At 39.4% G+C, this 16,348-nt stretch overlaps 1 protein-coding gene across 4 annotated transcripts in view; it reads right to left on the bottom strand.

Moving 5' to 3' along the window:
• Window positions 1-16,348, bottom strand: part of NRP1 (neuropilin 1) — a 112,394-nt gene that overhangs the window by 33,713 nt on the left and 62,333 nt on the right. For all 4 annotated transcript variants that reach the window (XM_086742001.1, XM_086742002.1, XM_086742003.1 and 1 more), the window contains exon 7: window positions 15,542-15,708. In XM_086742001.1, the coding sequence (XP_086598127.1) occupies window positions 15,542-15,708 (167 nt within the window). The remainder of the gene's footprint in view (window positions 1-15,541; window positions 15,709-16,348) is intronic.

Genomic DNA, 16,348 nt, shown 5'->3' with positions numbered 1-16,348 from the left:
GGGGAAAGTTTGATCAGTTGATGTCTGAGCTAACAATTTCAACTACCAGTCACTGACCATTCTGGTGACTCAGGCTTGTCCTGTGAAAGAATTTCAGGTGCCCAAATTTTGCTCAGTCCCAAATGCTGTTGTTTAATATACCCCCTTAACTCTTGGGGCACTGAATAGCCTACAGCATCTAACCCACTGCCCAAAAGTAAGACCTAAACACTCAAAAGGATTTAGACATCACCTTCATGCCTAAAACCTGGCAGAATTCAAAAGGTAGGCAGAAATTCTCCTGCCAGAAATTAACAGCCCACTGGGAGAGGAAGAGTCAGTCTGAGCAGGTCTCTTATTTATTGCCTACAGGTAGGAAAGAGGCAATCTCATTACCGCTCCTGGCTCCAGGAACTGCGTAACACAGAACAGGAGGAGGGGGGCATCTCTTGTCATTAGGGAGAACATCTCTTCACATAGACGTGCTCTCTCCGGATCAGCAAATCTTTGTGTGCTTCTTGAAAACTGGAACTATGTCAACAGCAGTCCTCTCCTGGAGCGACCGGAGGCTGATGGCTCGAGTGTTCAGCTGCGTGCCACAGCTTTCAACTCCTTGCAAAAGCAAGCTGTAACCCTCGACCTGTCACATACCAGGGGATGTTTGCTCACAGGCTGATACAGGAAAAAAGAATAACCTTTCCCCATTAGTGTTTTGAGAGAAAGGAGCAGGGCAAACAAGAAAGGTGGAGTTAAGCAGCAGAGAAGCAGAAGGGTTGGAGTTTTTAAGTACTAACTCTGTCTCAGTGCAGAGGTCCAGGAGAGAGGCAGATCTTAAGGCATTTTCCTCCCTTTGACAGTTTTCTGCAGTCACCTCTGGAGGAACTGGTCCTCTCCAGGTGCATACAAACAGAATTGCAACACTGAGCACCCCTCTGGGGTGCCTAAGTATGTTTGTAAATCAAGCTCTAAAATTACCAATCTTCTTCTCTAAGTGAGGTGATAGAAATAAATTATGTAGAAGACTACCTTGGAAACTGCATGACACATCTTAAGGGGCTGTTAAGCTCACCTTCATTAATCACTTTGTGATGCATTTTGCTTTCTTTCCAATGTATTTTTAAAGTTTAACTTCTGTAAAAGGCAAAATTGTGCATAAAATACACATTCTAAATGTCACAGGGATTGCTCAGAGTTGACATTCAACCACATCAACTGCTATTCACAACTGGAACCTGAAGGTACCAAAATGCAGCTGTTAAGACACAGCTCTTTTGTCTTATGCTGTCCAGAGGAATCGTTGCAAAGGACAGCAGCTCCAGAACAGCTGTGTCACCAAACAGATAGGAGTTGTGATAAGAAGAGGGGTAATGGTTTTAAAATGGAAGGAGGCAGATACAGACTTGATACAAGGAAAAAATTTTTTACAGTGAGGATGGTGGAACACTGGAACAGGTTGTCCAGAAAGGTGGTTGATGCCCCATCCCTGGAAACATTCAAGGCCAGGTTGGACAGGGCTCTGAGCAACCTGATCTGTTTGAAGATGTCCCTGCTCCTTGCAGGGGGGTTGGACTAGATGGCCTTTAAAGGTCCCTTCCAACCCAAACTATTCTATGATTCTATGAGTTGTCATGCTTTTTGGAGGCTTACGCTTAGAGAGTCCAACTACCTGTGTAATTTCCAGTTAGCTTAGTATGTTCTCTCCACAGAGGTCTCCAAGTGTTAACAAGACCAGGGGTAAACAATTTTTCTCAGATCTAGTCTCCAGCTGAGATACTAGTACTAATTTTTAACAACTAGCTTTCTGTTTTGTGCTTCTTGTCCTTTTTTGTTTCAAGAACTTGTGTTTCATGTTAAAATGAGCTGTGGAGAGAGGTGGTGATGAAATACAGTACTTTTGAAGACGAACATCAAATGCTTTTCCCTGCAATTATTTGACATTTAACTTTCTGCACGTATGATAAACAAACATCTGGTATTTATTTTAGCAGATGCAAGCGATTTTGTAAGTTATTGCATGCTGTATGGCTATGGTCCGAGACAGGCAGCTGTCTCCAAACCTGAAATCATGACATTTTATTTCCATGACCAGAATTTTAGCTTTGACTAACTGCAGTATGTTGCTTGTTCTTTTTTAAAATTTTGTTCACTTTCATTCAAACTAAAAAGCATGTATCTTCTGGAAAATTACACCTTAGGGCCTTATCCAAAAACACAGCCTTTGATAATTGCCTGTATTTCAATGTGACCGCCTTTATTGGTAAGCACAACACCGGGAGCAGATTTGCCTATAGGAACTGGCCCCTAACTTACAAGAAATGAGGAACATCTCAAGTGTGTATTTTTTTCCAGGAGATAAATGTTCACGTAAAAAAAGCCACAGTTGTTTCTACTTCTAAAATCAATTTATTTCCTTTGACGGCATATTGCAAGACCTTAGCTGTTTCTACACATGAATTGCTTCCTCTCTATTTATTCTGCTACATCTTTTAGCATTCAGGAAAAATCTTTTTATTGCTGTCTTACTGTCTCCCAAAAATGTGGGTGAGTGACATATTTTTAAGACATAGATATGCAAGGGGTGGCATATGCATTTTATTAGAGACTAGTTAACGAGAGGGAAAAAGAATAACATTTAGCTCTGCACAATATATCATGCAGCAAATCTTAGCAAACTGCTGGATAAGGAACAACATACAACATGCACGACTTGAATATTGCTGCTTTCTGTCATTATACATAACCATGTCATAGTATGGAAGATCTTATTTTCAGAATGAAAATCTGCCTTGCTAAATAAAACACAGTCATTGAGGGAGCTCTAGCGAGGGAGCAGTTTTACCAGCTTTTAACACTCTTACTGTAGGTCTGTTCAACAGCCTGAGAAAATAAAGGACAAAGTGCTGGAGTTTGATTAACAACAGGAAGCTTTTTGTTGTGGGCATCTCTTGTGGCTTGAAAAGCTGTATAATCCATCACTTGACACAACATACCAAAGTAAATATTTTTAGAGAACTGTGTCATTTCCCTAGATAGCATACAGTGCTCTGGGTCAGATTAACTGTTGTGACGCTTCACTCTTCATCTGTCATATTAGGTGGTACTGTTGATTTGACCAATCATGTTCTCCCATGATGTATATACAACTATAACTTAATTCCTTTACTTACTGAGCTTTAAGTAAAGAAGAATATAATGCTAAGTAAAAATGGCACAGGCTTTAGTAGAAATTCTGAAAATTGTTTCATTAATTTGGCTTGAAAATTACTTCCAAAAGTCTCTGTCCATGAGATGAGTAGCCATTATAAGATCACAACTCTTTGATAATGACAGGATGTAAATATTCATCCTGGGTTTAAGTGAAAATAGTTAAGGCTTTAAACCATCTCAGATCTTTGTGCAAAATTCTCAGTTATATTTGTGGCAGCTCCATAAAGAAAGTGAGAAGAAAATATTTCTGTTAGTAAGATCTCTCCTGAGTCACTGAAGTCTTTCTCATTGACCTTGACAGCAACATCCTGAAAGCCTCAGAAGAAAAAGCAGCTAATCACATGCTCAACTCCTGGTCTGTGCCTAACAACTGTCCTCAGTCAGTATGCTTTACTGAACTGATGCTTATGTGACTTGGCAAAAATGGGGAAGCATGAAAGGGAAGATGAGCAAACATTCATGCCAAAGAAATAGCAATGCCTTGGCAGCAAAAAGGAGATGAACTTTCTTTAGCAGTTGAAATATTCCTCACAGTCTTCACCTTCTGCCCAAATCTTTTTCTGCAGCAGAAAAATGTACGTGTAAAGATTCTCCCAACTGAAAACAAAGAATAGATTCAAAGGATGCTATCACATTGAGATACTGATGCTAGGATTGCAGCACGGAGTACAGTAATTTTTTTTTAGAGGCAGATCAGCCAGTTTCTGCAAGAGAAAAATTAAGATAATGATGAAAAAGTATGACTGATGAACATAAAAGAACCTCAGTCATCATTATGGGGCTGGCTTGAGAAGGAAAAGATGCAGAAAGTGTAAGAAAAATGAAATCCAGAAACAAAAAGGAAAAAAGAAAAGACAAGAAAAATTGAAAGAAAAGGCCTCTGTGTCTCTGACAGAGAAAAGATAATGCTTGTGTGGGCTGTGTTGCATCTGGATTCATGGCACATTCTCCCACTCTTATGTTAATTTTTTTTTTTTTTGCATAAATCAGAAGCAACTAATTAAAAAAGAAATATTTAATTCTGACATGTTCTTTGAACTGGTGTTCCATCTGGTTCTGTTTGAATAGTAAAATCTGCTGTAGTTGTAAAAATTGGCAAGCAGCACTCTGGTAAAGAGAAACAAAAGAGACTCAGTACAGCAGGTTAATACACTAGCATTTCAACATTTCCAGAATTCAGCAAACCAAATCTCTTCAGTATGGAAACTATAAAGATCAAATGTGAAAGAGAAATGCTGCGAGTGGGCTGGGAGAAGCATTGCCACTGGTACACATTAGCTCTATGTGATATTTTTAGTGTGAGTCGTTGAAAGAGTTTGGTTTAAAAGCGAGGGCAATGCAGGGCTCCCCTGAACTGTATTGTCTGAAACGCATCCAGTGCACATGCAGTGATAGGGAACAATCCTTCTGCTATTCATTTGGATGCTCCACCTCACACATTCGTGCACGCTCTGATGTAACACAATCATTATTCAGAAGACTCAGAAAATACCTTCTTCTTAATTTACTTTTTTACTTGAAAACTGCTTAAAACCTGAACACCAAGATACAATAAACTCTGATAAAAAGGAGGAAAATGTAATCGTATTGGAGTTTCTATGGACTCTGGGATCTAAGTAATCAGCATCTTATGCCATTCGAACCCTCTCTGTAGTAATGAAGAGAAAGGCTGATTAACTCCCAGTGCTTTAGAAAAAGATTGTTTTACATCTTGCAGGAGCATACCTTGCTGTGAAATATTACTTCTTTAAAATGAAAACCTTTGCTTTCGCACTACATTAACTTGCAAATGGATAACCTAAGACATGTACAATGACTTGGTCAAAAAAGGAGGAATGTGAATGGCCCCTTTCTCCAGCTAAGACACTTAGGAACCCTTGCTGAGCAATAAATGAGTCAGGAACGTAATACTTTTAATTAACGTTTTCTGAATACTTATTTGTAATTTACATTTAATTTTAAACCTGAGCTTAATCCTCTGATCTGGAATGAAGACAACTATTTAGTGCAGTTTGAATGTAACCTTCCCCAGTTTGTGTTAGAAACTATAGAAAAGGGAAACTCTATAGCAATACTTGCAGAACCACTCTTTTCTGAAAGAAAGACATAATTGTAGGACTTTTTTTTCCCCCAAGTGCACTGAGCAACTAGTGCACAAATGGGAAACAAGCAATCCAAAGCTTCTCTATCAGACTGCTTCACATGTGAATAACTGGGTTTTGGGTGGAAAACACTGAATTTTCCCTATATTCTGTAGTATTTTTTTTGCCAGCTACTGTCCTGCTGGAATCAGAGGGTACAGGCAGCAGGGCTTGATTTATAATATGTTTTGTTATTTTGAATGTAAGTGTAATATTACATGCATAAACACATAGAAATAACCTCTGCTTCTTCTTGTTTCGCAGCCTACCTATGCGAATTGGGTAGGAAGCTGGTAAGTGAGGGGATGACATACCACGCAGGATGAAACCTCTACTGTCTCAGATAGCACACCTTCATGGTGTAGATAAATCTGACTGTGCAATCACTGTGTTCAGAGAGGGAGTTCCACTGAAATCACTGGAATTTGCTACACTTAGATATTTTTGAAAGTTCAGGCTTTGAGTTTTCTATAAAAAATAGCAACAAAATGGGGAAAAAGTGCCAATGCCTAAGATTTAATACTTTTTAAGCCTAATTTCGCTGGCAATTGGAAGAGGTGTATAACCTGTGTCACATAGAAATATATGTATTTTCTTGTGATCAGCTTTCTCATCTTGGAAAATCGTCACAGTCTCTTTAAATCAGTCAGTCATCCACAGCAGTCTGCATTCATTTATTCTCTGTTAAATGGAACTGTCAGTTTTGTTGCACCAAAGTTCGATTTTCTATTTCATACACATTGTGTATGATGATTTTAATTTACTACTGGGTCACCAAGCAAGTCACTGCTTTTTTGAGTTTCTACTACCTTTTAGAAAAACGTCAGGTATCTGCAGTTAGATAGCATGGTGATGGTACTGTAAATGTACAGGGAAAAATGAGAGAGAAAGCATATACATGCAAAGATCATTTTGCTTTTTCTATATGCACATATATAGACGAAATACTTCTCAGGCTGTGATCTGGAAGACCTGCTGCTGAGAGCGACGCTCTTGTCCCGTGTGGAGGAGGAAGGGGGACAGCAGAAGGGATGCTGCAGGCCAGGGTCTAGGGAGATAACTTTGCCTCTGGTGCTAAAGCAAACCAGAGAGACTGGCTGCACCCCAGCTCTGTCCTTTTCTCAACAAAACCTGCTCAAACTCCAACCACAGAGATTTCATTTCCAGGTTTTTTTTTTTTTTTTGACCAAAGAAGGGCGCCTGGTTTGTGTACTGTGACCTGGCCTCTCTAAAAGTTGTACTATCTCCAGCTATCGATTTTTAAGTGCCATGGCTTTTTAAAGTAAACACAGGATATATTTTCTTAGTTAAGCATATCATGAAAAGGGGGAACACTCCTATGGACAGTTAATTTTTATGGCCTGATAAGAGCATTTTAAAATTATTCTGTGCTATGTCAGCCCCTCAACCCACAGCTTGAATTTAATAGGATTCCAATGGAAGAGCCTGTTCTTGCCTGTGATAAGGCTGTGTTAAGGCTAAGACCTTAGTCTGTAATACAATAATCTATAGCTTAAACACAACCAGTTAAAATACACCCTGGTTTTATATGTGCTGGACAAATCCATCTTTTCAGCCACTCTGGAGGATCCACAACAGAAATGAATTTCGCCCAAAGTGTTCAACATAGGAGGCTGCAACAAAGAGAAAGACCAGACTGCATAGGTACAGCTGGTTGGTGGAAGTTATGTGTAAACAGGGCTTCTCTGATGAGAAGCCAGTTGATCCTGAGAACAGAGGAACCGAACCTCAGCTTAATGTCTGGTCAACTGTGTGTTCTCTGCTAGTAGGTTTTGTTTATCAGACAGCTAAGAAATTTTCTCTGATGTCTTTTTAAAGAGTTTTTTAAAACCTTGAATGAAAAACTTTGAGGTACAGCAAAAATGGAAGTATTTCCCTGTTGAAATATACCTTTTTTTTTCTTTTTTCTTTTTTCTTTTTTCTTTTTTCTTTTTTCTTTCTTCTTTTTTCTTTTTTTTTTTTTTTTTTTTTGCGGGAAGAAGACAAATTGCTTTCTGAAGGGCAGGTATTTACCACTTGGAAGAAATCTCATTTATCCTTCCACTTTACCTATTTTGCTACTGCTGTGAAAATGTCACCTAATGGGCAGAACAGAATTAAAGTGGGACAGAAAAACAGGATGACACAAGGACAGAGGAGGCAAATAATAGCTCAGCAACAGAAAATCTGGAGCATGGATGCTGGGATGGGGAAGGGCCCATAGGACTCACGAACTCTTCAGCTTTGTACTACTGTGGAGGTGTGGAAAGCGTGAATAAAAACGCACAATTGTCTCTGCAAAGCACTCAGCAGTACACCTATTATCTCCAACCGAAGGTCAGCCCTGTGAGAATAGAGACCTTTAGCTCAGTAACAACTCTGCTTATTATAACATACCTCCTACCCAAGGCTGTGTTTCTAGCCACTGCTCTTAGTCACTTAACTTCTAGCCTTGAGCTCTACCTCTCCCGCAGTTTCACACCTGCCCAGTCTTGTACATTCATTTATTTCTGCTGTACTCAGAAAAATCTCCTTCTGAGATACCTTCCTTCACATCTGCAGAAAGTCTTGGCTGCAATGGAGCAGATGTGTTGCAGTGCCTGGTAGCTGGGTGGGCAAGGCTGCCTCAGCCCCCGTGGGGTCTGTGAGTCATCTAGGAGAGAGCTCCCCTACCAAGCAGAATGGCATAAACAACTGATTTTTTGGCTTGATGGCAGTTCAAAAACCAGCAAACAATAACAAATGTTTCCAGTCAAGTCAAACATGCGAACGTGGTGAACGGAAAAAAATGAGAGAAGAATAATTTTGTACAGAGTATTTTAAGTGGCTTTAATTTCTGTAAAGAAAGAAGAAAAAAAAGATGTTGTGATTTAAAAAATCCTGTGGTATTTAGTTTAAAACATATTTAAAGGTTTTAATATCTTTCCTTCCTGGAACTAACTAGTGAAAGTGAGATAAATTTACAAAATTATTTTAGTAGATGCTGAATCAGTGCTTTTGCTGGACACATTTTTAATTTGCTATCTCAGCTCTAAAGGGCCATCTGTCTTGCAGCCGTTGAGGGGATGTAGGGCTGGACTGGGAAGTGGATGCATAGGTAATTACAGAGTTATAAACAAACTACTCAGATCTCTGCATAATGGATCCCCTGAAAGAACTGAAACTATTATAATGATTAGGCTGGTAGTGGAGGCTCTGCTTCTGCTGCTCCTCCATATGTTGCACGCAGAATTGCTCAGAGCCACGCAGGACTCCCCTCTGTATTAGGGCTGATGCTGAAACATGTCAGAGGGAGGTAGAGAGGATTTTCTTCTAAACTGCATTTTGCACCTGCACTACTGGAGCAATAAGGCTCAGTTCTGTGAGCATCCCTTCAGCCTCCCCAGAGTGATAAATCTATGGCTGGGAACTTTCTGGTGCTAAAATAGCTCTTAAAGCACTTAGAATAATAAAAAAAAGTCCATACTTTGTAGCGCCCTTTTATTTCTCCCTCTCCCTCTTGTCTAATTTCAGTACTTGCCTTTGTGAAACTCTACCATTTATTCCCATGTCACAGTAAATAAAGGTACGAATGTATCCTGCTGGGTCAATTAACCCTGGTTCTGCGCTGTGTCACAGTCTGTACCAGCTGTGATTTCCAGAAAGGAATATTCTTTTGTCATTCTTTGCCCACGTGCAAAGTATGTTAAGGCTGTAAGATAACTGTAACACTTTTCCACACAAAGCTAACTCTGCTTTTTGTAATTTCTGGAGTACAGTTATGAACTGTAAAATGACATGAACCAAATACATGACTTGTATACCAAAGTGGTAGCGAAGACAAAGAACTGACAGTTTTTGTGCTCCCTAATGATGGGCAAGCCCTGCCACAAAGCCTGTGAACTCCAGCTCTCAGGCAGTCCTTCAAAGGCTAGGAGAACTGGGAGGCTGAGGTTTCCCAGGTTTCATGTTATTCTATCCAGTAATATGATGCACTTCACTGCAATATCAACCTCCAAAAGAAACAGAAATAATAAGAATAAAAATAACAGGCATTGTTGACTCGCACTTCCTTGAGCTTTCATGTGAAGCATTTAGATAAGCTTGCTTGGTAAAGTCAACCCAAACAGCTGCCTGATGTAAGAATAAACCTGTTAATGAAACAAATATGCTGTGTAGCAGCATATATAAATACTGACTATATTTTTAAGTGAATACCTGATAAGGAAATAAGCTATGACACAGATGAAAGGTCAAGACACCAAATGATGAACTGCAATTATTTTCAGAAGTGCTACAGGAATAAATCTCTACTAATCTATATAGCAGTTCACACCAGCAATGCATGCTTCTGGGTTTCGCTTACAAAGGAGTAAATAATGAAGAACGTAGGATACTGTAAATGTAAAGGAATGAAGACAAATGTGGAAGGAAAATTCTACCTCAGAGGTCCCTCTCATTCTGGCAAAGCAGTGTATACATAGATGTGTTTTAAATCAATGGAAGTATATTTTCCTGGAATGAGAGAGTCAGTGTTAAATAAACAACTGATATTTCAATCAGTGGAGGCGAGGGGGATCTCCTGGGTTACTTTTTGAGGAGGGCTGTTCTTAACTGGCTCTGGCCTTTCTCTAGATCCCTAAATGCTGCAAGATGCAGAGGAGAATTTTGCACCAGATCAGTTGATATTCCTCAGGCTGGCCGGTCTGGAGGTCTAGAGAATTACTCTGCAAGAGTCGTAGGTGCCAAAGGGAATAGATGGGGGACGAGGTAGAGGTGGGCAGGCAGAGGCTAGAGGGAGTGACCAGACCTGCTCCTGCTGCAAACCTCTGACTCCAGCCGTTTTCACTTGACACCAGATCTGTGCCCTGCTGAAAAACTCAGCAGTATAAATTTGGGCTGCATTAGCCATTTATGGCATATTAGCCAGGACACACAATAGGGAGTTCATCTTAGCGTATGGCTTTATGTCAGCTGCAGAATGACAGATAATACCCAATCCAGAGTATAATGTCTATTTATATTAACCTCCTGTTAACCTTTTTGAACAAATTTGAACTGGCAGAGTGTGTTTATACCAGAGTAGTGCCTTTTGGTTTATGCTGCAAAATTTTGATCTGATACTAGGATTCTTAAAGCTGGATTTATGGTTCTGTCCAACTCCAGTCATAATATGAACTGAAGATCTTGTGTTATTAACAAACATGCTTTGCTTTCTGGGCAAGCTGGAAGTCTCACACAGTGTTACAGGATGAGAGAAAAATTGTGCCACCCAGAAACTATCATCTAGCTTGGTGGGAGTGTAAAGATTTGTGTTATATGCAACAAAAGAAACATTATGATAGAAAACATAGATTCTGCAGTAAACGTGCCCAGAAGGTGTTGCTCCTTGCGGGTTTGAAAACCCACACCATTATGAGGATTGATGATAGCACCAGTTCCCAGTGACCCTGGTAATAGGCAATCAGTCTCTCCTCAAAACCACACACACATGGGTCTCAAGTGTCTTTAGCTGAGGGCACCCATCTGGCCGGGTGCTCCTCCTGGAGCTCCCCTGCTCCTGCGCTACCCTGGGGGGCTGCTGGCCACCAGCCCCTTGGGATGTCCCTGAGGTGCAAGGGCCTGCCACGCACAGTGACCCAGGGCCTCTGCTGGCCACCAACCCCTCAGGACATCCCTGAGGTGCAAGGGCCTGCCATGCACAGTGGCCCTCGGCCTCTGCTGGCCACCAACCCCTCGGGATATCCCTGAGGTGAAAGGGCCTGCCATGTGCAGCGGCCCAGGGCCTCTGCTCAAAGGCCTCAAAAATGAGATGCAAAAAGTTCCCTAAATATAATGATTTCGCATGTTACTTTTTCAGATAAGCATAAACGTAAATGCTGTTCTCAAATGCAAACATTAAATCTACTCTGTAAAAACACAATTACTGCTGCCATGGCAGAAATCAGTCGTTTCTTTTGAAGGAATGCCTTGAAAATGCAATCATAAAATCCCTGCACGTTATGGATTTCATTAACATTGTACTCCCCTAGGATTCCCAATTGCACAATAACAGGAGTTCTTTAAATTTTAAATACCACAGAAAGGAACAGTTTCACTAAAACCAGATGTGAAACCCTCACGCTGGCCTTCTTACTGGGTCTAAGTACTGAAACTGGCTGGTAATTGATACCTATTAACATGTTTGTTGTTCAGATTACAGCAATGGAAACACTATACTATTTTTCCTGTGAAAGGATACGTTAATGAGGGACAATGACTTATATTGCAATGGCAGTTCCCTGCTCTTGATTAAATTAAAGGGCTGTTTTTATTTTTTATTTTAAATTATGCTATTTCACACTGAAGGGCAGTCGAGTGTGTGAAATAGAAGTGTAATAAACAAGTAGGCTGAGCTTAAGGCTGAGGAGCTAATAACATCCCATACAACAATAAACTAACTTTATGCTTATTTTTGGCAGCCCTTGCCTCATGCATATCTTTATTCCATTCATATTAGAAAATCCTCAGACTTTATTAAGGTGTTTTTAAAGAAGAAATTCAATCTGGAGTGACTCTGTTTCTGATTATGGAGTCACTCCAAATCTCAAGTTAGTTGAGCAATTTTCAAAAGTCTGTTTGAGAGTAAAAATAAAATGGAGAAAGCTTTGTGCAGACTTATGGAGTGACCGTGCTATGGATATTTTGAATATAAGCTTTGACATTTATTTCAAAACAACTAAGGAAAGGAACGGGCAGACAGCGTTCACTTAGCGGAGCCTGCATTCGGAGGAACTCAGGAGTTAGTACCTTGTAAGCCACGACAGAACAAGCTAGTTTTTCCACCAAAGAATAGCTTCCACATCCACAGATGGAATTCATGCAAATCCATTACTAACAACAAGCCAACACTATTTTCCTAATTCTTTTCAGCCAAATGGTCCAAAAGACGTCAACACCTCAAAGGAGACAATCATATCGCATGCCCTCTAGACGTCCTTTATAGATACCAATCTCCCTTTGCTGATACTTAACTGAGGTTTTCTGTTTCTTTTGTCTTAGCAAAAACATTAACCTTGAAAGGAGTGGTAAAAGGAAGGGAAAGGAGAACTACGCTATACAAAAAAAAAAAGATACACTAAGGAAATTAGTATTTGGAGCTGAATTTTCAGCTGCTTTGCCCATGTATGATTGTACATATCTTATATATGCCCTAGTTGTATATGCATATTAGCAGTTTGAAGGCGGACATCACTACTTAGCCAGCTGCAGTGTGTGTGCAGGTATGGAAATCTGCAATTGTGAAAAGATTAATGGATACTGATAAATACAAAATCTTTGTCTCTCAGACAAGGGCATATAGGCAGAAATTTTAACTTTAAAAGTTCCAAGTTCAGCATTGCTGTATCCTTCAGACTGTTTTTTGCTGTTGAATATTTTCTGGAGTTCTTGCACCATGCAGCAAAAATCCATTTACACTGTACTGCACAAAAGCAAATACTTCACATAAATGACTAGTTTACAATAGCATACAGAACAAAACAGAACAAAGTGACCTCAGCCCTTCATATACAAGTGTCTTCCTCCTTTCATAAAATATTATTATTTTTTTCAATGGGTAATTTCAGAGTATTTTATTAGTTGCATGTCCTTGGCTGTTTGTCTGTAAGCTCTTACGGAGATGAACATCTGTTCCTGGGTATACTTGTACAGAGGAAACCTAGGATTTAAATATTTTATCCAGATATAAACTCGCAACGTGTGCTTACTGCCAATGGCATCAAGGCTTTGTAGAAGACGGCAGTTCACATGTGCAAGGACCCTGTTATGGAGGTGCCTGATGGTCTGAAGCATTTGTCTCAAAATTGTCAATTAAGTTTAACAGGAAAGCATTTAGAACACATTTGGAAGTTTGGATTAGTAATGTTAGTACTGAGTTAAACCATAATAAATAAGAATTAATATCCTCCTGACATAAGTGGAACCAAAGATGAGTTAAACTGTTGTACCCTGTGAAAAGTCAAGGCATGGCATACTCAATCTCCAAACTAGCTTGGTTGCTTCTACTACACAGGTTGAGTGGTAGAAATGATTAACAGTTCTGCAAGGAGCAGATGTCCCTGCTCCTTGCAGAGGAGTTGGACTAGATGACCTTTAAAAGTCCCTTCCAACCCTAACAATTCTATGATTCTTCTGTAGCACATGTAAAGCATATCTATTTAATGAAATGAGTCTTCAAGCAAGACTTTGTAGGCTTAGTCTTGCAAACAAGATGCAGCTCTGCAGCAAACGCTGCTAAAGCCTAGTTGCTCTGTCCTGAAGTCTGCCTTGGAGGTGCCAGTTCCTCCACACAGGCCCTGGGCAGTGGAGGAGATGTCCTAGGGTGAGGCTGCTTAGGGAAATGGCTGAGGCATGAGCAGTACAGCATACAAATAACCACCAACTTCTTGGCTAATGTGGTGGCTGGAGGCAGCGTAAAGCTGCTAAAAAATTATGCTTCTTGTTGTTTCAGCCCCTGAGCACCCTGGTTTATGGCAGAATGCAAAGGAAGCTGAGAAATTCATGGGCAGGAGGTGTGAGGTAGCCTGAGCTGTTTTAGGCATAAACTCCAGAGTAGCTTGGGTTCTGTTATGTGTTTGTTATTAAAAAAGTTAATGGTTAAAAAAAGTCCTTTGAAAGTTTTTCTCAGAAAGATCTAGTTCTAAGTGAAAGGATTAAGCTATATATGTATGTATGTAGTCATCATAACTTAATAAAGTTAATAAGCACACAGAACACATGAATGAGATTTGACCAGCTCTCTTGTTTTGATTATCCAGTCATAAATGAGTAAGTGACAGCAGAAAAGACGGAAATAGGGAAAAAGTGGCGGCCCTCCAACCAGATGAAACACTTGGAATTTGATTCTGATGCATTCCACCCTTTTTCCATGTGCATTCCATGGATTGCAAGTCGCAATGATTAAAAACAAGCCTTGCACTTAGATAAGGCTGGGGAGATTTTAACATTTACTCCTAAGTAAGGAAAAAGGATCAACGGATTTTTTTTTTGCCACTCTGAAGTCTGATTAGGTCCATCATACACAATTACCAAGTTGCCAAGAGCTCAGGATGTGTAGGGGCCCCTAAACAGGACACCTGAGAGTCCCATTGTGTGCAAAGGATCAGAAATGAAAGATTTCCCCCTCTTTCTTCCCTTTACTAACTACTACTCAACATGTTTTTAAGCTTTCTTGCAGACAGTAAACCTCACAGGAAACATCAATGTGAACATTCGTACGCGTGGCTAATAAGGCATTGTTTTTATATGTCAGTTAGTGATTTCCTACAGAAAACAACAGAAGCAAGAGGAATGTTTCAAATATATGAACAAGTTTTCAATATTGTTAATATTGATCTAATATGCTCAAGCCTTTGTCTTAGCTTTTGCCAACAGAAACAGAATCTAGATCATAACTAAGAAGTGTAAGTCAACATAAAATTAAGACAAATCAGTATTTTTTTCACCTAATTATATTAATATTTGCCTGCTAGTACAGATTATTTGCATACAGTAATTCATATGAATAATTCTAACCTGTTCAGGAATCATGTGCCGTTAAGTTATGGACCTGATGACAAATAGCAAACAACGAGCCTAAGTAGACTAACTGAACTCAAGGAGCCTCTTTGTGGCATCAAACATTTGCAGGATTTCTCCTGTATTAACAGAGCAAAGCCAAGGTGGTCAATCTTGCTAATGAATGCTGTGTTTAAGGACATGGAAGAATAGCCACTAGACAGAGATCACTGACTCATTTTGTATGTAACATATTCTAGAAGGGACATAGGTCTTCTGAGGTCAAATCTGAGTGCATGAAAACACCATGCCATATTAGTGCTTAACTGTAATCAGCTAGAGACATAGCACATGCTCAGTTTACTGGGACATTCCACTCTAAGTGCATGTTAAACTAATATTGACTTTTCCACTAAACCAAAATCTCTGTTATTTGTGCCCAGAAGACTGAAAAAACAATAGACGTGGGAAGCAGAAGAATTAATCTTCCTGACTTTTTCTTTTTTTTATACCTTTGGGAGCCAGTCTTTTTTTTGTGTGTGTCTAATAGGGAATGTGAGCTATTCACTTGCAATGATTCTTAGCTTATGTAGAAGTACTTTACTGTGTTATTTTTTTTTTCTTTCTTTTGCATTCTCCACATTCAATACGCTCCACAGAGTACTATTAATAATAACTCTAAAATGTTATCTTTTTACCTGTATCCATTCTCTGACAGAATCTTCCCCTGGGGTCCATCCGTTCTCGGGGTAATTTAGCCGGGACCTTTCTGAAGACCAGATAGCGCTGTACTGGGAGGAGACAGTGATTTGATCAGAGTGAATTTCTCCTGACTCCATACCTAGTGGTTCCATGCACTGGAAATCTGAAGAAAAATAAATTACCATCATTATTATGGTCAGCTTTTTGATTTAGACTTTGAATAACGAGAACATTTTCCTGCTTTGAATATGAATATCTAAAGAATTTATTTTTATGTGACTTTGAATTCTTTAGCAACTTTAAGTGAGGTAGTATTGGGCTTGTGGTGTCATTCTTAATACTGTCATTTGAGTTGCCATGGTAATTCCTGCAGTAATAATGCCATACAAATATTTTTAGCCCAGCATTGTAGCCATTTCAATATAGGACAATAGAAATATCTTTTCTAGGGTAGCACAGCACTTCTGTGGATTCATAATATAAAACAACGTATGTTCAACTCATAATTATGCACAAAGCCAGGAAAGACAAACCAGATGACTGTATAAAATAATTTAAAAACTATTTACGTCAGTACAAAAAAGTATAAAATGTTTTAAAAATATTATTAACGTTCTAGTCATTCTCTTTTGATCCTCAACATAGGAAAGAAACAGATCAACAAAATTTGAATCCAGGCCAGAAGAGTATTTACCTAAGGGAATCACCACCTCTTCTATGACATGCTGTATTTTAAATGAGTTGATGGTCTCCATCCAATCTCTTTTTGTTGACACAAAAATTACCTAGATAATTTAGAATCA

The sequence above is a fragment of the Chlamydotis macqueenii genome, chromosome 2 (assembly GCF_036417535.1).
Source record: "Chlamydotis macqueenii isolate bChlMac1 chromosome 2, bChlMac1.mat, whole genome shotgun sequence".
NCBI classification, from domain to species: Eukaryota; Metazoa; Chordata; class Aves; order Otidiformes; family Otididae; genus Chlamydotis; species Chlamydotis macqueenii.
Note: the sequence above shows the minus strand (reverse complement) of the source record. Positions and strands in the feature narration are given on the sequence as shown.